The sequence below is a fragment of the Mixophyes fleayi genome, chromosome 4 (assembly GCF_038048845.1).
Source record: "Mixophyes fleayi isolate aMixFle1 chromosome 4, aMixFle1.hap1, whole genome shotgun sequence".
Lineage (NCBI taxonomy): Eukaryota > Metazoa > Chordata > Amphibia > Anura > Limnodynastidae > Mixophyes > Mixophyes fleayi.
The window spans coordinates 20,267,815-20,290,578 of record NC_134405.1 but is presented as its reverse complement, the minus strand read 5'-3'; the positions used below and the strand labels follow the sequence as shown (position 1 = coordinate 20,290,578).

Below are 22,764 nucleotides of genomic sequence, written 5' to 3'. Positions count from 1 at the left end.
CGGAGATATCAGCAGATATAGTCATCCAGCCATGGCAGACAAAGGCAGGATAAAGATCCCAGCACAAACCTCACCTTCAAATCCATTGTGGATTATAATTGAAGGTAGCGTCACATCTGGTTAGATATTGGCACTTGCAAACTGAAAATGTAAATGTCAATAATTATGAGAATACAGCCTATGAATTGACAGCACTGTGCAATCAAGGAGATCGATCAAGCACATAGTGACCTATAACAAATCAGGAACATTCATTGTGACAAGGTAAAGGGACCTGCTCGCCAGCATTAGATTCTAAGCAGTGTGGCTTTGATTTGTTTGGATTAATAGAAAGAAATTGTAATTGGCATCATTGTGTCCAGCTTCTTCAATGTCATATACACATATTCAGAGCACCGTTCAACACACTGGTAAGCACAGAGCAGTTCTGTGTCATATCCAATGGTAACCACTAAAAAACTTTTCACAAAGGCCTTTATATCAGCCAGGCAAACACCAAATCCATGCCCTTAGTAAAAGTTGCAGAACATATGCAAATTGAATATATTAACGGCATCTAAAACCGCAGAAAACCCTATTGAATAATAATACTTAAATTAACAAGACAAGTCGTTTTTTTTTTTATCAAAATCTTTATTTGTCTGATTTATTAATATCACAAATTCACAAAAGAAAATATGCAAAAAAAATCGCTGGCTCAGTTAAAAATAATAAGTCTTGAGTTTGAGTGATGATCTTGAGGAGAGGGGAGGGGAGTTTTTACAGACAGAAAAAAAAAAACAGGGAAAGGGGGTCTCTCAGTGTTCGCTCGCTGGTGGGGTGAAAGTGCATTGCTTGCCTGCTGGAAAGGAGACTTGGGTCTACAAGATTGAGGAAAAGAGATAAGCCAGAGCTTACAAAATTGAGGCAAATTGCCTGTTTACGTCTCACTAGGCTTCGAGGCCCAATCGGCAGCACTGTGCTTTTAAAGAAACGGTGGTCTTGCAGTGCAGGACATGTGACACAAGGGGGCATGCAATGCACCGGGAGCCCCACTGGGCAGCTGAATGGAGAAGCACCCTCCCTCCGTTAACACACATACAAAATAAATCAACCTTTATTAACAAACACAGGATTAGTTATTAGCACCAGGTGAAACATTAGGAGGGGAGGGGGCAATGCTCTGCAGTTCTTGGGGTAAAATAGGGGGATTTCGTTAGCACCGGAGACCTGCAAAGCATTAACACCATAACCCCTCTCCTGCCAGACAGCTGTAATTTATCCATTAACCTCTCCATAGCCACAGTGCTGCGGTTTAACATTTTAACCCCTCTCCTGCCAAGCAGATGCAGTTCAATTTCAATACCCCTCTATAACCAAATTGAAGGTTATCCGAATAAGTCCCCCCCACCCCCGTGGCTGGGCCGGAGGTTATAGAGACCTTCCCCTGCCAGAAAGTTGCAGACTTCTCTCTTGATGCCGTCTACAATTCCCTCCATCAAGGGGTATTTAAAAAAACAAACAAACCCAAGAACAAACAAACACACCCCTTAAAACCCAGTTACCCCGCCACCATTTGGAAAAATGTACAAGAATTGTAGAACCCTTAGCACCATTAAAAGAAGGTATTCACCCTACAGTAAACAAAATAAAGCGAAACACTCATGAGGCCATTGCTTAAACCTTGTAAAATACAAAGGGCAGGGCAGGGCAGGGGGGGGGGGGGTGGAGCTGCAAGAGTTAATAAATAAAGCAATAGGAAAAGATGATCGCTCAGTGGATCCCCCCTTTTCTTATCTTAATAGCCTCCCCTGTAGGGTGGTAAAATGGGAGGTTCTGGAGATATATAGTAGTTGCAGGACCTGAATTCTTCCAAATGTAACCTCACCCACCGGACAGAAGCACCATTAGAATATAGCTTTATTCTGTACTATTTAATTAACGGTTAATCTATGGCTGGCATCGGATGTGCAGCTTCCAGAGGTATCTTATCAGGACACCGCCCATTATAAAATAAAACAGCCCTTAGGAATGGTCTGAAGAATCAAGTGTTCGCTGTTCGTATTTCCTGAAAAATTTTATTAGCCGCCTCCCTCCGGCAACCGTTGTCTCTCTCACTTAATTCAACAGAATTTTTAAAATTGACTCCAGTAAAAAAAAAAAATCGAGTTCAAATATGAAAAGGTAATACGTAAAAATTTTTTTACAAAAATGTTCCTATTAAAACTATTTTAGGCTTCCGATGTCTCTCTACGATGTACTTCAGTGGGATTATAGACAGGAAGTCCGCTGTGAAACGACAAAATTCTTCAGTGTCATTTCGCATATCTGCGGTGCCAATACGTTCCCGAAACGGTTTAATTTTGACTATATTATTTTTATGTACAGTAAACAGCAGTTTTATCTGGACTTACGCTGTCCACACACATTGCGATATCGCAGCCGGCATCCAGCCTTGATATCACAATGTGTATAGCCCGAAAACGATAAGGATACCGGATAATGACCCTATCAAAAGCAATAGGTCATTATCTGGTAGATTTGTAATGATTTAGTCCAATATAGGCCACCAACCTTTCCCCTCGCCACAGGGCTCAGACAGAGCGGCAAGATTCGCCAGTGTGGTCGGATGTATACAGACCATCATAGACTTGTGTTCTATAAACAAGTGGGAGCTGCCTTTTTGTCTCTCTCTCTTGTGATGTAAGCGCAGAAACTCTAGTAACAGACCCATTGGTCCACTAGAAGCCGACACCATGCCAATCGCTCATATCATTAAACTTTTCATGAGACATCGCTTAGGGGTGAGAGTACCTTTGTCTTAGCCTACAAAAAAAAAACGAAACAACAACTATACAATATATTTTGGTCCTTCTGAAAGAAAAAAAGGCACAGATAAAATGGTCTTGTGCTTATCATCCTACGTCAAGGTCTCGAAATTGGCATTACATAAAAAAAAAAAGCCTTGATTTACTCAACCTCACCGGTGATAGACTTAGATATTTCCGGTCAATGGATCATTCCTGATTATTATTTAAAAACAGCCACAGAGAATAGTGATCTTTATATAGATCCAAAATCTTAGGCCATGTATGATGAGGACTGAACAGTAACAATAGTGTTTAATATGAAACCTATAAAATATTACCGCCGGTAGATGGAGACGTTTTACGCTGTATTTCTACATTGTAACGCTTGATTCTTCAAGCCTAGCTTCCTTAGGGCTCGTTCGCACATATTCTCTGGGGAAAAACACGCATGAAAAACCTCTTTTTCATATATACCTCACGCGTTTCACCCAGCGCGGTTTTTTTTCCAAATACAAACTATTGTACTGAAAACGTACTTTAATGCATGACAAAGGGTGTGCTAATTTATTAATGTGGCGCAAGAGGAAGCAGATAGGTGTGAGCGAGCCCTTTCTGTAACCATCGCCCCCACACACAGAGGCGGCAGCCATTTTGTGTACTGAATCAATATTTGTAAGCACTCTGCCCATCGCTCGACTTGCAACCAGTGACATCACTGATGAACAAAATCTTTAGTTTATAGTGAATTGCTGAATTAAAAAATGGCTACCTCCACAGTGTATAGGAAGTGGTCACACTTTCACCAACCTTTGGCAGTGGCTAGATGGGGCCTGGAAGCAGCATTTCAGACATCAACCATAGAAAATAAACAGTCCGTGTCAACATTATCCATAATTCTGACATCACATAAATATGAAAACATTTCTCAGTCGTGGAATGATTTACATGTATTTGTCTGCACAGTGCCATCTATCTTTAAAATGTTTTATGTCCCCAGCAAACAAGGGTTCAAGGCTGTCGTTGACTATTAAAATTTATTTTCACAATCCAAATCACCCCATCTATTCATTATATCATTCATTCATTATAGCATTCATAAACTCTCGAATATGTACAATTTTGCCTGTAGCTTTATGTTGTTTTAAAGACATTTGACTAGTTAAAAATACTTTATTCATAGAGTTGTTTTTAATTGGTTACTTTTGACAGTGAAGATATAAATATGACCTTATTTTATTTTAAAGGTGTGCATCTCGTTTTTTGTTTTTTTATCTATTGATATTTGGTATGGACGAATATCTGATATGTTTGCACTTACATGGGGAATGACATCAGGAGAGAGCAGTACTGTCGTATAAATGCTCCTGTAATGCAGAAATTCTATATATTTGTGCATATTTTTGTATATTTATAAATAGTGAGGACAAGGTAGAGCGTTACCCATCCACTGTAACACAGTGATGTAAAGATCACTTTATTGGAGTCCCTGTTCCAATTAGATTTTTAGCTTTATGTAACAGTGGCGCACAAAACGTCCACCTTGCCCTTTGCTTTGAGTGTCAACGTTTTAATAAATACAATAATATTAGCTTGTGAATGTGCGCGAGTGAACTTCCTTGACTCAAACAAAACCCTGGGGGCAGCTTTGAGAATGAGGGGATGGACAAGGAGAAAGGGAGGTCCCAGGGCAGAGCCCGAGGTGTGGGGGGGGGGGGGGGATGGGAATATAAGGGAGACAGGAGGGGGGGACTGACCAATGGTTGGATGCCACTTGTAAAACATCGCACAAAAGGACGTGAAATTCAAGAAAGACGAGAATTGAAAACAGACAATACACGCAAAACAAAAAAGACCAGCCGATGGGAGCTTTCCATAGGTAAGTTAAACCAAATCTATATATATATATTTTTTTTATATATATATATATTTATTTATAAATTTCTATATTACAGAGAACAGGAAAACGGGTGAAAATCCAAGGAAACGGTTAAAAGAGAGAAACGTTTGCGCTGAATAGATATTTTCTATATATATATAAAAACCCGTATCTCTCTCTCTCACATCAAACACAACCTGGAGAGAGTCGTATCCATTCGCAGTGGTAAGTGCGCCATTTTATAGTCATTTTACCCTATGTAGGAGGATATGCAGAGGGTCCTGCTCAGACCTCCACCCCCCTCCCTCCAATCCCAGCAGGGCTCTAATAATGAGCTTTGCAATGCCCCCCTTCGCCAAACACCCATCGTACCCCCCACTTTAGTGATTCTCACATGGAATCACACGGCACCATCCACCTACGGGCACCCAATCAAAGCATTTACGTCAGCACCTAATGAAGACTTCAACTTCGAGACACCCAATCACTCACACTAGGAGTGTCCCTCCCACCCCCCCCAAAAGGTACTTCTGAATAAACCCATTCAACAATACAGCTTTAGCCCTCCGTCACACAGGCCTCCTGCAAGCCTCTCAATGGTCACACACTTTTATCAAACAGCAGAGCACCACTCTGAACTTAATTTAAGATTTCGTTAAAAAATAAAATACTCAGTGCCCCCACTTGCAACAACAAAAAAAAACCGAGTCAAAAACACCCGCCCACAAATTAATACAATACCCCAAATAATAAAGCTGCCCCTCCCTCAAAGTCACAAATTCAAGATTTCAGAATAAATATTCCTGATAAAATTACAAAAAACAAACGAAGAAATAAAATTATTGACATGGACATATAGAATCCTGCATCCTGATTGGCTTGTTCCCGCAGGGGGCGGGATCTGTGTAAACAAGGCCTGTGATTGGCTGGAGAGTGAAATATGAGCTGCCGATTCGTAAAATTGGCTCCTTTGCCTTCCAACCCCCACCTCGTTCTGTGGGTCTCTCGCTCTCTTCGGTGATTGGCTGGTTGAGTAGCACCACCCCCTCTATTCCCTTTTCCTGGGAAGAGGGGAGAGTTTTGATTGGCTGGCTTGGTGGTAGGTGGAGGAGGGGGTAGAGACGGTTGCAGGAGCAGTTGAGTAGGGAGCAGAGGGCTCACCGTGTGCTCGGGGGTGGGGCCTATGCAAAAAAAACAAAAAACAAACATTAGGTATATCCCAGCACACACCCCAATTTAACCCCAACTTACTGTCATTCTACAAAGTAAAAATTTAAGAGGACAAATGAACAAAAAAAAAAAAAAAGTTAAATTGAAAATTTTATAATATTTTGTCGATAGTTGCAAAGAAGTTTCTAAAAAAATGTACGACAAATTCACTCCTATCCATATTATTAATGAATGCATAAAAAAAACCACATTGAAAATAGGACAAATAAGAGTCAGTGGGGCCATTGACATCATTGTAGAATGCAGCGTGTATTAAGGCGTGGCTACAAGTGCAATGGATTCTATTATTAAAAGCACATGGAAAATGTGTTCAAATGGATCTAAAGTCCATTTTCCTTATTCCCAGTGCATGGACAAGCCCCCAATTGTTGCATTCTGCAGTAATCTTGATCTACCACTACGGGGCACCACAGTATGGCAAACCTATCTGGACATTGTTATTGAAAATAAGAGCAAAGGTTCCAGCTAAGCCATCAGCATTCAAATAAAGCAGGGTTGGGCAACCCGTAACGCTATTGTGGAACTAGACGTCCCAGCAACACAGAAGTAACGCTGCTGACCACAGTTGCAGCAAGACAGCCGCTGGTTACTGGCCTTTCCTGTATGGTCTCTTTGGGGCTTTGTAAATTATATGGAATGTTTTGTTTTTTGTTGTTGTTGTTTTTTTTGTTTTTTTTTTTAAGAGGTCAGCGATGTGTTCTGTGATCAGACTGCAGGTCAGGAGCTTCTATACAGGTCATAGAAACCAGAGGTGACTTCTATTATCCGTAGAAAAACCCAATTTTAAAAGAAATTGTATTTTAATTACAGTTGTGTTAAATCATGGTTTGGTATGCTTATTTCGTTTATGTATTGTATTTTTAATGAAAGGAGAGTGGGCTGTCCCAGTTTCTTCATCATCATCATTTATTTATATAGCGCCAACATATTCCGTAGCGCTTTACAATTGGGGACAAAAACAGTAAACTAAGCAACGCTGTGACAGGGTGGTGGGTCATGGGCCAGGGTGCGCTGTGTGTATTTTATGCAGTGTAATGTCTGGCTGAGGTAAATCTGAAGGAGAGAAGATGTAAGCATTGTCCAAAGACAGTGGTATGAACAAGTGTGTAGTATTTCTGTCACGTAAGGATGAGGAATGTCCTAACATGGCCACCGTAGTAAAAGATATTATATCTGATGACTCAATATGGAAGAGAGTGACGAAAGATAAAAGATATCTTTCGCAGCTGTTTATATAGACATTTACACCATTCATATGAAAAACAGCACAATGTAGGTTATTCATTTTTATTACCAAGAAAGACATATATAGTATTTCCATATTAAATAAAAAAAAAAAAAAACTTTTACAAACACCAAAAACGATAGTCCACAATAAATAATGTTTATTTCTTTTCCCACTTACTAAAAACAAAACAAAAAAAAATATGAATACAAACTGGAAACAAATTCTTCTAGAGTGGTTTTTTTTTGGATAGAAATAAATTTAATATTTTGAAAAATAAAATACTATTTTAGCCGTAAAAACACAAAAAACGGTAAATTCATTTTAATGTCCAATCTCATTTTAAAAATAAATAAAAAATGCTCAAAAAAAACCCAAAAACAAAAAAAGTCATACGCAGTATGCCCATACAAAGTAAAATAAATGAAAAGAATTATTACTTTTTTTCCCCTCAAAAAAACAAATGCAAACTGGGAACAAATTTTTTTTACACTTTTTTTTTTTTTTTTTTTTTAATAGAAATAAAATGAATAAAAAATAAAATATATATTTATATCCATAAAAAGCACAAAAAAAACACTGGTTTAATGTAAGTCATTTTAATGTTCAAATCGTATTTAAAAAAAAAATTAATAAATGCTCATTTAGGGAAGGGGGGCAATTTTAAGAAACTTTTTTATGCAAGTCATCAAATGCTATTGTTATGGAATTTGACGTCCATGCCAGTGATTTAATACAAAACACCACAAATTAAGAAAACCTTAAAATAAAACTATCACAGTTTGGTTTGTAGGACACGGGGGAGTTAGTGATTTTGATCTATCTTACTTATGTTCCGATGATCATAGCTGAACATAGGTCATCACTCTCCACCTGTACCACGCGGTGTGTGTGTGTTTATTCATGTTGTACCATCCCCTATTCGGTCGTCCGCTTTCGTAGGACGGCTCTTTGCCCTCACCCATGTGTTCACACAGCTGTACACACTTAGATATATAAAATTTGCTGTACTTCTTACTCTATACATTGCTGTTAGTCCAATTTACCTCCGAGTCATAGAATACCCCCCACTGACAACATTCTGAGATTTTACTCCTTGTCCTCTCCTCACACCTCCCGTCCCAGCACCTCACCAGGTGGAAGCTGTCATACATCTGCATAAGCTCCTCCATTCTGTACTGCTCTAGAATGACCACGTTATTCATGGAGCTGCTGGCTGAGCGAGCGCAACTCTCGCAGTGGACCAGGTACGTATTTTTCCCCCCACTCTCGCTGGTGACGAACAGGATGTTAAAAACCTCCATCTGTCAGGAAAAGAAAGACAGGAGAGTTAGACAGGAGAACCAAGGCTGTCTCACCGTCTCCAAATCCACCCGCGAGATGATGCTTACATCGCACTCGTTGCAGTAATAGGCTGGTTCATCTTTCACTCGTGCTTGGTAGGCCAGCTTCTTCCCGCTGCGAATCAGGCTGTCTCTCTGCACCTGACACCGCTTGATGGACTGCAAGAGACAGTACCTGCAGGATGAGATCGGAGGAGAGGGGTCAGAAATAATAATTCAAGTACGGAAGCGAAGACTGTCGACAGCAGGACAGGAGGGAGAAGGCAAGACGGGAGGCGGAAGGCAAGACGGGAGGCGGAAGGCAAGACGGGAGGCGGAAGGCAAGACGGGAGGCGGAAGGCAAGACGGGAGGCGGAAGGCAAGACGGGAGGCGGAAGGCAAGACGGGAGGCGGAAGGCAAGACGGGAGACGGAAGGCAAGACGGGAGACGGAAGGCAAGACGGGAGACGGAAGGCAAGACGTGTAAAGAAAGGAAATGAGGACGAGACCACAGATGAGAAGTGCAGTGTAGATAAAGGAGATAGAAGACGGAAGACAGGAGGAGAGTAAGGAGAGCAGAGAAGACGAGCAGATGGACCACTCACTTTATCATGCGGTACAGGTCTGGGTCACTGATTTTCACAGTTCGGGACACATTCCATGAGACGTGGATCATTGGTACAATAGATTTCACGTTCTTGACTTCATTCCATTCAAACCGCTCCAGGGCCAGCTGGTACTGATAAGCTATAGAGAGAAAGGAGAGGACACATGAAGCTGGTACAGATACGCTGTGTGTGTGTGGACAGCAGAAGACACAAGAAGAGATGGTGAACATGGAGAAGTATAGCGACTCACGTGTGAGGGGTCCAACGTTCCAGGCAATGTTGTTGCACCACCCTGTGGCCTGCACCCAGTGCACAGTCCCCGCGTTTATCCAGACCAGATCTCCAGGCCGCTGTACAAACCGATATACAGGGATATCTGAGCGGTAGAGATCTTCTAAGACCGGCCACCAGGATCCTGTCAGGTAGTCCAGGTTATGCCTGGAGAAAGATGCTAAATTATCATCTGCCGTTTAGATAAACCTCAATGCCCCAAAGGTGCAGAGCACTGGGCATAACGGACCATTACAGTTCTGTATCTCACCTATCACAGAAGGCGCTGATCTTCTCCCAGTAATTTTCATGCACCGCGAACCATTCACAGTCCCCGGGACCAATGTTTATATTGACAGAGCAGAAGTTATTATTCTCCTGGTGACCTGGGGAACGAAAGACAACCTTATAGTCAGTAACTGGAAAGAGACAGGCCGAGAGCGGAAAGAGACAGGCCGAGAGCGGAGAGAGACAGGCCGAGAGCGGAGAGAGACAGGCCGAGAGCGGAAAGAGACAGGCCGACAGTGGAAAGAGACAGGAAGAAATACCTGGTGTGCGACTTCCTGGGACCTTCATGTAGAGCTGTACAGTGTTCATACCAAGGATAGTATGACCCACGTGGCTTAACATGTTTCCATTAGATGTCACACGCATGAAGGAAGGTAACTTCAGCAGTTCCTGTAACTGAGGTTTCCACCTACATTTTAGCAGATAGAAACGTGTAAGTTGTGGAAGTGATACATTACAGTTCATCTACAATGAAGATACATTTGCTGGATCAGTGCATTCCCAAGGATCATTACCACCATCCCCCCTTACCACCACAGGGCCCGGAGGGGCTGCCGACGGCCCCCCTTACCACCGAAGGGCCCCAGGGGGCTGCCGACGGCCCAGAGAGTAAGAACAGGTGGTAAAACAGTGCATCAAACCCCCCCATCCCTAGAATATGACAAATAGAAGAGATTGGCCACGGACAGTCTCACCTTTTAGGATCAGAGAGGTCAATATTGGTTCCAAATTTAATAATTTGGGGGGTCTTGTGCTCTTGGTTTGTGCTGGAAAAGAAAAAAATACATATACTTTTTTTTTATAAATAATTAACAATAATGTCTTCAAATACGAGGAATAACAAAGAGGTGTGTGTTACTGTGTAATATTAAAGTGCACCTCATTATATGAAAAATATTATAGTTATATAAATACAGCAAGTTATAGTAATACAGGAAAAAGAACAAATTTATCATTTTAAATATGGCCCCGGGATGACTGAACTAGAACAGCCGAAGCAGACGAGTTGTCACGATGGAAACGGGAGTCCCCAGACTGCTTTTTCAAGCCCATCCACCCATTTGCAGATGGGTCACTCACCTGGGGGGTGGGTTTTCCGTGGTACTATCTGGCTCATTAGACTCATCATCACTGTCTTTATCTTCCTGTAAGGAGGAAACAGACACAGGCATGAGAAACAGGAGGCTGGGAGGAGAGCCAAGTCCAGGAGGAGGAATGTTGGACGGAACGCGGCAATAAAAGCAGGAAGGAACAGGAGAGGGACGGAATGTGACGGAGGAAGAAGAAAGTGGGTGAATAGGGCGATGTATAAAGACAACAAAAAGGACAAGTTCAAGAAACCGAATGAGGAAAATTGTTGATCGGCTATTTAAGTTCTTGTTATACGATTTTACACACCCTGATGCAACCTTTACCATACAATGCTTTCTGTTCATTACGACACAGATCTAAAGAACACAGAGCCCCAAGGAACCAGGGTCATATCCAAGGGCAACGTAAATAAATAAAAACTTGTAAGCGTTACAGGAGGACATGTGCAAACCAATATCTAAAAGGGGTCTGAAGGTTTAAAAAAAAAAAAAAGGGGCTAGGTGGGGGAACAGTATAAAGGTCCAGACCACAAAATGTCGGCCTAGGCTGTGCGTAGGACACTGGCGCTCTTACCTGCAGAGACTCCTGGAAGGAAGAGGCCTGGTATTGGGCATATTTGGCGATGGTGGTGTGGGAACGGCTGCTCTCACAGTGCCAGACTTGGCGAGTCCCCGAGGGGTCCCAGTTCTCATCAGATGGCTGCTGCACCTGAGTACGGACCTCAACTGTGTGTTCTCCGTTGGCCTCCACCAGAGTCTTCGTGGAGAAGAGGCCGAGGTCTGAGAGAGAAGCGAGGCAGAGGATGAGACATGGAGAGGAGGACATTGAGTGAAGGAAATGGGCAAGGGGCAACGAAGAGGTAAATATAGTAGGGATAACAGAATGCAGTCAGTCTGTGTGGCAACAGAAAACATTGTGCCTTGCAATATGTTTATTTACCCAGACGTGAAATAATAAAATACCCATGTGGCTAAATTTGGTCACAGATCCGGTGAATTGGCAACTATGATTATCACCTGGTTAAGCCTTTGAAAGAATTTGTTAGCCTGACTGCGCCCCCTACTGTACATTCTAAAAACTATTCTGTGCAGAACATTAGTAATTTTTTAATAACAGCATTTGTAAAGGTGTTCCCAATACTGACACTACACTATATTCTATCACATCTCTACTCTCCAATTATATCAATATAATCTCCAATAAATGTCACACCACGCTCTGCAACCAGGCCGTGGGAAGCCGTGCTAACCTTCAGTTATTTCTACATTCAACACAATACTCAGGAAATAGTGTTTCCATAATCCCTACGTCAAATCCCACTGCTCTCTCGCACACGCTCTAGAATTCACCATTTAGGAAACTCACTCAGTCGCAGGGATCCCGCCAGGCCACGAATCACTGTGATTGGGTTCTTGGGGTCAGTGCAGAATTGAAGCAGAATCGGGGAAAATGCATCTCTCTTACTCTCCAACTAGAAAAAGAAGTAAACACAGTTCATATATCATCCTGAGGATGGGGGGCAGACTCATAGCTCCCTTCTGTCTGTGTCACCCTGCAGGGGGAGGGGCAGACTCATAGCTCCCTTCTGTCTGTGTCACCCTGCAGGGGGAGGGGCAGACTCATAGCTCCCTTCTGTCTGTGTCACCCTACAGGGGGAGGGACAGACTCATAGCTCCCTTCTGTCTGTCACCCTGCAGGGGGAGGGATATACGAAGCTCTCTCCTCATATTACAAGCAGGTAATAGACGTACATAGATACTCGGTGTTGGGGGGTTCAGTGTCTCTCGGGGGAGGTTCTGTTCTGTTCCTATTGGAGGTTTCACAGACATGGATTGTAGGACGTAAGACTCCTTGTATTTCCCCTTTAGCACCATATTCCTGATGAAAAAAAGGAGAAAAACAGGTGAGTGGGGGAAACAAAATAATGTTCCGGAGAGGGTCATTACATACAGTGTATCTGACATCTGTGTATATCATGGGTGTACAACTTCACAAACCCGAGAATCAATAAATGTGCCGATCTTTGGACATTTTCTAATTATTTTCCCATTGATTGACCGACAATCCCAACAATCTAGTTTTACCAGTCAGTCATCCAGGCTGGGGGTAGATTTATCAAACCTTCTATGAAAGAAAAAGTGGAGGTGTTGCCCATAGCAACCAATCAGGTTCTAGCTTTCACTTTCTGGAATGTACTAGATGAATGATAGCTAGAATCCGATTGGTTACTAAGGACGACACCTCCACTTTTTCTTTCATAGAAGGTTTGATAAATCTACTCCCCTGGAGATTTGCATCTCTGTCCTATACAGAATTCCCATGAGCTGCGGGAAATTCATTTCCACCATTCTATAGGGACACCATGGATTGACAAACATTAACTTAGCCATTGTAACAGGTTATGATCACCCTCCAAAATAGCCCCGTCTTTATAAACCACTCACTTGCTCGCCTTGACAATCTCTGCAGCAGTATGGTCAACGGTCAATTCACTGGCCTGCAACCTCTTCTCCTCCACTTCCGATGCAATGAAGGTCTCACGGTCCCCACTCTCCACCTTTATCAAGCGTATCTTTAATTCTTTGGGTGGTCCCTCTGTGTAGGGCCTCATTTTTAATAGGTCAGAGTTTGCTGTTCCATGAGAAGAAGGCAGCGGTGCAGAAGCTGGAGTTGAGGAGGTCTGGTTGTGATGTCCGTCCTCCGCAACCCTCCTCCCACCCTCTGATTTTCTCCTGTCTCCCCCTGACCCCTGTTTAGAAGACTTTGGGGCATCTCTACACTGGCTCTGTAGATCCAGGTTGCCCAAGATTTGCCTCCCTTTGTCCTTCTGTGATCTCTCTTTTGCGCGCCTGCTTCTGTCCCTTTTGGGTTTTCGATGCCTCCTATCTCTTTTTCTACCCTCATCTTTGCTCCGAGTTGGGGCAGGAAGGGAGAGAGTTATCCTCTCCGGAGGTCTCTCAGTCTCCGCCACCTTTACATTATCTGCCTCTGCTGTGGTTGATTCTGCAGGGGATGCGACGTGGTCATTCTCCAACCGTAAGCTTGGCATTTCAGGAGAACCAATCTCACGGACCATTCCCTGGGGCTTCTGCGATTCAGATTTTTTGGGCGACACTTGGTCTGTAACTCTGTGGTGTCTCTCAAGCGACACCTCAGTCTTAGCAAACTCATTCGCAGATGCCCCCTGCGCCTTTGCGGCACTTTGTCCGACTGATGCAGCCGAAATAACTTCACTCTTATCAGCAGAAGTCGCTTTTTCAACTGCCTTGAATGACTTTTTCCATTCCCCATCAGCCGACTCTTCCCGTCTTGGTGTCCCTTCTACTCTATCTACACACCAAGGGGTCTCCTGCTTACTTTCCTCCTTCTCATCTGTCCTCTCTAGTCCCCACTGTGGTTCTGGACTCTTTCCAGTGGTGCTTTCGGATTTGTCCGATACCCAGGAAGTCTCTAGTTTCCTCCCAATCACACCCTCTAGCTTATCAGCAACCCATAGCGTTTTAGGCTTAGCCTTAGTAGCATTGTCCCGTTTTTCAGCACCCCAAATGTTCTCAAGTTTTTTCTCGACTATTATGTCAGGTCGCTGTGCCTCTTTCTCCTCCTTCTCCACTCGACTGCACCCAGACCCCCTTGCACCTTCCACCAATGTTTCACAAGCTCGAGATATATCCTCCAAAATGTCCGTTTCTGTCCGGACTCCAGGCCTTGTAACTGCCGGCCCTTGTCCGATCACATCTGAGGTAGGGACTGCTCCCGTCTTAGACTCCCAGGCCCGGTGTGAGGTAGATTGCGCAGTGTATGGGTCAACATTACGCTTGCCCACCATAGTAGCACCAGTGAAATAGGCCTGGCCTCCTCCAGTTTTGAGGCTATGTCCTCCACGGTAGGAATACTTCTGCCCCTCCAAAACACTTGCTAGCGATTTCAGGACACTATTGCCTCCATGTTGAGCAGGCTTGACTTCACCAACAGCTTCTTGCCCCAGTATTGCTTTTTTAGGGCCATAGTAGGTGAACAACTCCCCAGACCTTGCTTCCGATGACTTTGCACCAGAAACGGAACTGTTCAAAACGTTAGTCTGAGTAGAAACTTTAAGGTGCGATGTAGTTCTGACCTCTGCTGGTGAGCACGTGGGAGGGGTAGCGGAAATTAAGTCCTCGCTGTTAGAACGCCCACTCCCTTCCTCCTTTTCTATAGACTCATCTAGCATCTTCATAATGTCATCCAGGCCATCAGGTAAGATCTTTGCAAACTCTGTGGCTTCCTCGAATGGCTCCGCCAGCTGCCCAGCAGGAAAGTCAAAGAGTCGATTACATCCGCTGGACTGTTCTTTCGCCTCACCATGGCCTTTTCTATCTGACAAAGCTAGATTTGGGCTTAAAGACTTCTGAGTCGAGACTAAAGCAGGTGCCGTTGGTGAAGCAGCTAAGCCCAGCACCTGAAGGTTTCCTGAGGTATCTTTGTGGTAGGGGATAGAAGAAGAGCAGAACGAGGCATTGTCCCCATGGGCTGGTGACCTCTTTCCCCCTGAATAGCTGCCCTCGGACATAGTGAGTCCATGGCTTAAATGTTTGCCTTTGATGTCCAGCTCTAAGTGTTGAGGGCTTTTACTAATCTCTTTTTCTGTTTCCTCCTCTTTCTTTGGGGCAAATAACCCAGAATCATCAATTTTTTGCAGGCTCTTGATGACGTGATCCAGATTTGTATCCTGGAAGGCCTCAGACCTTGGCCTGAATTTGCTGGTGGTGATGCCCTGAGTTTGTTGGTCAAAGTTAACACCCCCCACTGGGTTATCGCATGGTGAATAGTATCCCTCTTGCTTGCTTGTGCCACGTCCTTCCCCATACAGAATGTCCTCCAGTTCATCTTCACTCTTCACCTCCTCCTTGACAGGGACTGGCACCCAGCTTTGCTGGAGAGAAGAGGCAGAAGATGGTTTGGGCTGGAGTGGCGGGCAGATTGGTTTTGCATGGTCTGGCTCTTCTGGAGGAGGGCAGATACTGACCGTGGTGTCCACAGGGCTCGGATAGCGATCAGAGGGCTGCAAACAAAAAGGAACAATTAAAGGTACATATTAGTTGTCAACTTTACAGTGAAGAGAATGTGGATTGCTCCGTAGGGTGGACATTATCCACAGTGCATGCAAGAGGAGTTAGGAAGATTACTTACAGGGGGTAGATCAGTCCTAGAGACCTTTTGCGGTGGGATGCGGTGTCTTCTCTGGTCGTAAGGCACGTGGAGAGGAGGTGGTGCTGGAATGACCTCCGCAGGTGACCTCTGACTCCGAGCCTCGCTAAGGTCACTTGGAGGACGGGGCTGCTGGTGTAGCGGGGGTGGAGGACGCGAGGGACAGTATGGGGAATAAGAGGAAACGTGGGGAGGAAGGCGGGGATCCTGCATGCAAAATGAAAGGGTGATTAATTTAATGAGCCATTGTGTCAGCATACTGTCTCCAAGAGCCAGCAAACCATCCATCTTTAAGTCTTACCTGCCGCTCCCGTCGCTCCACCCAGGGCTCGTGGTTCAGTGGATTCCAGACATTCGGTTTTGTGGGGGCTTGATGGTACAAATTTCCAGGACCTACCGGGACTGGAGTAGAATGTAGGCCTGGATTTACCCTCCTTTGCTGGAAGATGATAGAGAGGACAAGTCACACGTCATTGTTTTAATACAGAGTCTACCACATTTCTACAGTGCCAGAGCTGGTATTCTAAATATTTACAATGCCAGCTCTGGAGGGCAAGGTGTTGGCCCAATGTGAACGTTACTCTTCCCTAGGCACCACCCTCCAGTTGTGACACTTAGGATTCCTAAGGCAATGTACTCAGACTTGTGTTTGTAGAAGATGACAAGATATTTTAGAAGTATATTAAGGTGTAGAATTGGGTTCTGTATCAGAGATTAGGGTCTCAGTGTCAAAACACCAAACGCACACATCGTTTCCTGCCTCCGCGATACCTGTTCCAGGAAATTTCTGAATTCTGTATTATTACCACAAGAACTGTAAGGCCGGTTCCATGTATTGCTAGATAATGGAGAGCGCAGTCCCTGGACTGTGCCCCCAAGTATATACCAAATAACCCTGACCTGTTCAGGACTCCCACTCCTCCGCCGTTTCATGGGCTGCTCGTCTCCTCCAAGCGGATTGTGGGGTGCTGACTGGAGTGGCAGTAAATCAGAGGGGGGAACTGAACGCTTCAACTGTGGGGGTCCTCTTTTCCCTCCAAAATGCCTCTTTTGCTGAAAACACATTAAAACGTTACTATACTCCAACAATAATTAAGGCCACAAAGAAAGAAAAAAAATCTATCAACCTTCACGAGTCCACCTACCTCATGTTGCATAAGATCCCAAACTTGCTGTAAACGAGGCAGGGATTTTGGCCGATGGTGAGGAGTGGAGTGGATATTCCATAGGTGAGTCTGACAAGAGAAAATTGGTGTAAAAAAAAAAAAAAGGGAGACAGATTAGAAAACAAAGATGCGTTGAGAGAAGAAGAGGGGTGGCTAGAGGTATTGAGATAAGGGAAAAAAAAAAAAAAGATTAGGTGAAAAATGGGGGAGAGTTGAGGAAAGAAAGAAAGGAAGGAGTATCAAAAGAAGCAAAGCAAAGACAAAGAAATGACAGAGAGAGAGAAGGAAAGGAAAGAGAATGAGGAAGTAGAACAGAATAAAGTAGAGTGTGAGTTCCTTCCAAAGTAAAACGCGTCACACACCTGCTGGAGTCGGGAGATATGAGCATTTAGCTCGTAACCGCCATGATAACGGGCGGTGGTCTGATAGCAACGTACAGCATCTTCCCACTCCTGTTCAGACTCATAGATCTGACCAAGCTGCTCCCAGATCTGAGGCTGCTGTTCATCTCGCAGGAGGCTCTGTACGCACGAATGTACCCGCTCTAACTTCCCAAAGCGATGGCCAGGAGAAGAGCTGGAAAATACAATGCATTGTTAAATCAAGCCAGTAAAAGATCTCTGGAAAGGTGTCCCCACACACACACACACACACACACACACACACACACACACACACACACACACACACAGAAATGGGAGTATTAGGCAACAATAAGACATGCCCCTGGCGTGTTAAAGTAACCATCCAATTCACGCCCTCACCCAGACACTTACCCGAGAGGGTAAAAAGGTTTGTTGGGGTGGCCAATGTTTGTCACATGACTAGACGATAAGTGAGGGGGCAGCTGAGGTTGACTAAGGTTTGAAGAGCATCTGAGAGGGAGAGAGAGAAGGAGAAAGGAGGGGATGCGTTGACATAGCAGTTTCTGTACAAGGTACATATTATGCCTCAATATAAATGTCTCAAGTACTGGTGAGTAATAATATTATTTATAATGGGAAGTTTTACTAGGCTGACTGTACTTGATTAGAAGGTGGCAACACTCGTCCAATCAAGTATCACTGCCATGCCAAGATGCCCGGTCTCCATTAACAGGGAGACATGCAACGACCAGGACACACCACCATGCAGCTAGTCCGCTGGGAGGGAGAAAGGGGGGGGGGGGGGGGGGGGGTAGAGAGGTTTGTGTAGAAAAACAATGACCTCCATTATCCATGCGATGTGTCCAATACTGACAATACCCAGAAGGCAGACACAGGACAGAGCAGAGAGGGTAAAAAGGTTCCTCACCTGCCGGAAGGAGCCCATGGCCGGGGATGAGGTGGGTTCCATGCGGTGTTGATTCCACTGATGAAGGGGTCACGGGGAAAGCGGGATCCAAACTGGTCCTGTGAGCGATACATCCAGACTGTGATGTGATAGAGGGGGTAATCAACACCAAAAAACAGGGAAGAAAGTTAGATGAGTATTGGCCTTCAAACAGGCGATATAAAAAGAGCATAACTGCGCGTGTATATGAGAAACATGAGGAAGAAGTACCGTTTTAACCTGTGGGGCTTCACAGACGGAGGTGCAGTCGCAGCAGGGGAAGCATGATGTCCACAATCACCAAGAGAGTCTATGAAAAGAGAGAGTGGATTAGAGAAAACGTCTTCTCACATGATGACAGCAGGGGTCAGCATAGAGCCAGCACTCCCATGAGGGTGGATGGGACCGTTAGGATCTTAGAGCTGCCACTAGGGGGCCCTGCACTTCTATTTTGTTTACAGAAGCCCATAAATCATAACTTTAACTGGTGTAAGCTTCATAGATAATATTGCCACAGAGGGCTTTTCTGGTCATTATTTGCTTACACAGCAGAATAACACAATTATATCTTTGCTTGTAATACAATCATAGCACATAAGACACAAAATACTTTGTAAGTTTCATGAAAGTATCCACTGAGGTAATATATATTTATCTCCATATCCTCTTCTACTTCTCGCTGTGACGCTGCAGCTGGAAGAGTGTGGTCACTACACACCTGTCAAATAGGGGAGGCAGCCGTCCTGTGGGCTGAAGAGGGCAGAAAGTCTGTCCCTCCCCCTGCAGGGTGACACAGACAGAAGGGAGCTATGAGTCTGTCCCTCCCCCTGCAGGGTGACACATTCAGAAGGGAGCTATGAGTCTGCCCCTCCCCCTGCAGGGTGACACAGACAGAAGGGAGCTATGAGTCTGTCCCTCCCCCTGCAGGGTGACACAGACAGAAGGGAGCTATGAGTCTGTCCCTCCCCCTGCAGGGTGACACAGACAGAAGGGAGCTATGAGTCTGCCCCTCATGAAGTAACGGAGGATACACAGCAGTTTATGTGCTATGATGACATTTATCAGCCCACATGGTGGATGAGTCAGTTTCCCCCAGACTCACACACAGAAAAGTGTTACTCAGCAGACCACATATAAACACACCCCCCATGTGTCACCCCACCACTCACAAACTACACACAGACACGTGTGACCATGTTAACCCCTGACAGTCTCAGGCAGAAGGAGTGGAGGAGGATGACGGGAACAGGAGAGCTGGAGGCAGCATGGAAATGAGACGTTATTACAACTCTATTTAAAGTGTCACTGTCTGGCTGACTGACGCTCTTCCTCCCCCACATCTCTAAATCAGATACCAGGAGAGAACACCGTGACATGTACACACGGGGTACAGGCCCCATTACAGAGTGACATGTACACACGGGGTACAGGCCCCATTACAGAGTGACATGTACACACGGGGTACAGGCCCCATTACAGAGTGACATGTACACACGGGGTACAGGCCCCATTACAGAGTGACATGTACACACGGGGTACAGGCCCCATTACAGAGTGACATGTACACACGGGGTACAGGCCCCATTACAGAGTGACATGTACACACGGGGTACAGGCCCCATTACAGAGTGACATGTACACACGGGGTACAGGCCCCATTACAGAGTGACATGTACACACGGGGTACAGGCCCCATTACAGAGTGACATGTACACACGGGGTACAGGCCCCATTACAGAGTGACATGTACACACGGGGTACAAGCCCCATTACAGAGTGACATGTACACACGGGGTACAAGCCCCATTACAGAGTGACATGTACACACGGGGTACAAGCCCCATTACAGAGTGACATGTACACACGGGGTACAAGCCCCATTACAGAGTGACATGTACACACGGGGTACAAGCCCCATTATAGAGTGACATGTACACACGGGGTACAAGCCCCATTATAGAGTGACATGTACACACGGGGTACAAGCCCCATTATAGAGTGACATGTACACACGGGGTACAGACACTATTATGTACACACCATACAGGTATATTACATCATCTCACGTACATAAACACTGATAAAAAAGCGATAAACAAAAGAAAAAATATAAATTTCCCTTAATTTCCCCCAATATCCCCTCCACCCACAGAATACGTTGGGCCAGGACTTCCCCAGAGCACGTCAGCAGTGTGTGTGTGTGTGTGTATTTTGGAGGAGGGCTATGGAGAGGAAACTGTTCATGTCAGCTAGCATGCTGAGCAATGATATGAATGGGATCTGGCGGACAACGGGTTAGGAAAATACCTATAGATCACATGACCACACAGCGCCACAGAAGAGCGACACTGTGTGAAAGTACAAACTTTATACACAGGAGAGACACAGACGGAGAGGGGAGACACAAAAGAGTGAGTGCGAGAGACAGGAGAGAGAGAGACAGATAGGGAGAGACTGCTTGAGCCAGAAGACAGTGCGAGAGACTGAGTGGGAAAAGAGACAGGGCACAATAAAGAGAGTGAGAATGTGTGTGTGTGTGTGTGTGTGTGTGTGTGTGTGTGTGTGTGTGTGTGTGTGTAAGAGACACAGGGAGCAGACCAGTATGAAAGAAGAGAGAGAGAGAAGAGTGTGTGTAAGACACAGGGAGCAGACCAGTATGAAGAGAGAGAGAGAGAGAGAGAGAGAGAGAGAGAGAGAGAGAGAGAGAGAGAGAGAGAGAGAGAGAGAGAGAGAGAGAGAGAGAGAGGTGTGTGAGTGTGTGTAAGACACAGGGAGCAGACCAGTATGAAAGAAGAGAGAGAGAGAAGAGTGTGTGTAAGAGACACAGGGAGCAGACCAGTATGAAAGAAGAGAGAGAAGAGTGTGTGTAAGAGACACAGGAAGCAGACCAGTATGAAAGAAGAGAGAGAGAGAAGAGTGTGTGTAAGACACAGGGAGCAGACCAGTATGAAAGAAGAGAGAGAGAGAGAGAGAGAGAGAAGTGTGTGTGTGAGTGTGTGTAAGAGACACAGGGAGCAGACCAGTATGAAAGGAGAGAGAGAGAGAAGAGTGTGTGTAAGAGACACAGGGAGCAGACCAGTATGAAAGAAGAGAGAGAGAGAAGAGTGTGTGTAAGAGACACAGGGAGCAGACCAGTATGAAAGAAGAGAGAGAGAGAAGAGTGTGTAAGACACAGGGAGCAGACCAGTATGAAAGAAGAGAGAGAGAAGAGTGTGTGTAAGAGACACAGGGAGCAGACCAGTATGAAAGAAGAGAGAGAGAGAAGAGTGTGTGTAAGAGACACAGGGAGCAGACCAGTATGAAAGAAGAGAGAGAGAGAAGAGTGTGTAAGACACAGGGAGCAGACCAGTATGAAAGAAGAGAGAGAAGAGTGTGTGTAAGAGACACAGGGAGCAGACCAGTATGAAAGAAGAGAGAGAGAGAAGAGTGTGTGTAAGAGACACAAGGAGCAGACCAGTATGAAAGAAGAGAGAGAGAAGAGTGTGTGTAAGAGACACAGGGAGCAGACCAGTATGAAAGAAGAGAGAGAGAGAAGAGTGTGTGTAAGAGACACAGGGAGCAGACCAGTATGAAAGAAGAGAGAGAGAGAAGAGTGTGTGTAAGAGACACAGGGAGCAGACCAGTATGATAGAAGAGAGAGAGAGAAGAGTGTGTAAGACACAGGGAGCAGACCAGTATGAAAGAAGAGAGAGAAGAGTGTGTGTAAGAGACACAGGGAGCAGACCAGTATGAAAGAAGAGAGAGAGAAGAGTGTGTGTAAGAGACACAGGGAGCAGACCAGTATGAAAGAAGAGAGAGAGAGAAGAGTGTGTGTAAGAGACACAGGGAGCAGACCAGTATGAAAGAAGAGAGAGAGAGAAGAGTGTGTAAGACACAGGGAGCAGACCAGTATGAAAGAAGAGAGAGAGAAGAGTGTGTAAGACACAGGGAGCAGACCAGTATGAAAGAAGAGAGAGAGAGAGAAGAGTGTGTGTAAGACACAGGGAGCAGACCAGTATGAAAGAAGAGAGAGAGAAGAGTGTGTGTAAGAGACACAGGGAGCAGACCAGTATGAAAGAAGAGAGAGAGAGAGGAGTGTGTGTAAGAGACACAGGGAGCAGACCAGTATGAAAGAAGAGAGAGACAGATGGGAAGAGACACAATAAAGAGACAGCGGTAGCAGCACAGTCAGCCTCCAGCTGTCACTCACCTCCAGCACAATAAGACAGCTGCCATGGGAGCCCGGGGAGAGTCTAGCACAGTGTCCCAGCTCGGTGTGACTTTATCGGATGCTCTCTCACGCTCCTCTCCCCCCGCCAGGCTCCGCCCCCCGCACCTCCGCCATCTCCCTCACAGCCAAGTTTAAAGGGACACTGGTGACGTCACCGCACGCCCCAGACACACCCACCTTGGGATTCCCT

General features: G+C 45.1%; 1 protein-coding gene across 8 annotated transcripts in view; it reads right to left on the bottom strand.

Moving 5' to 3' along the window:
* Positions 1–722: 722 nt before the first annotated feature.
* The window catches only part of KDM6B (lysine demethylase 6B), a 67,931-nt gene continuing 45,889 nt past the window's right edge, over positions 723–22,764 (bottom strand). For 4 of the 8 annotated variants that reach the window (XM_075206424.1, XM_075206427.1, XM_075206425.1 and 1 more), the window contains exons 3-23: positions 18,596–18,674; positions 18,347–18,464; positions 17,830–17,928; positions 17,416–17,629; positions 17,033–17,122; positions 16,788–16,940; positions 16,189–16,326; positions 15,870–16,094; positions 13,145–15,741; positions 12,452–12,578; positions 12,066–12,171; positions 11,274–11,479; positions 10,689–10,753; positions 10,304–10,375; positions 9,869–10,017; positions 9,592–9,706; positions 9,301–9,488; positions 9,048–9,189; positions 8,512–8,638; positions 8,167–8,424; positions 723–5,846 (exon numbers count right to left, since the gene is read on the bottom strand). In XM_075206424.1, the coding sequence (XP_075062525.1) occupies positions 5,823–5,846; positions 8,167–8,424; positions 8,512–8,638; positions 9,048–9,189; positions 9,301–9,488; positions 9,592–9,706; positions 9,869–10,017; positions 10,304–10,375; positions 10,689–10,753; positions 11,274–11,479; positions 12,066–12,171; positions 12,452–12,578; positions 13,145–15,741; positions 15,870–16,094; positions 16,189–16,326; positions 16,788–16,940; positions 17,033–17,122; positions 17,416–17,629; positions 17,830–17,928; positions 18,347–18,459 (5,208 nt within the window). In that variant the 5' untranslated portion in view covers positions 18,460–18,464; positions 18,596–18,674 and the 3' untranslated portion in view covers positions 723–5,822. Of the gene's footprint in view, positions 5,847–8,166; positions 8,425–8,511; positions 8,639–9,047; positions 9,190–9,300; positions 9,489–9,591; positions 9,707–9,868; positions 10,018–10,303; positions 10,376–10,688; positions 10,754–11,273; positions 11,480–12,065; positions 12,172–12,451; positions 12,579–13,144; positions 15,742–15,869; positions 16,095–16,188; positions 16,327–16,787; positions 16,963–17,032; positions 17,123–17,415; positions 17,630–17,829; positions 17,929–18,346; positions 18,465–18,595; positions 18,675–22,553; positions 22,573–22,764 lie in introns of those variants that run through there. The other 4 variants (XM_075206429.1, XM_075206430.1, XM_075206431.1 and 1 more) reach the window with 4 other exon arrangements.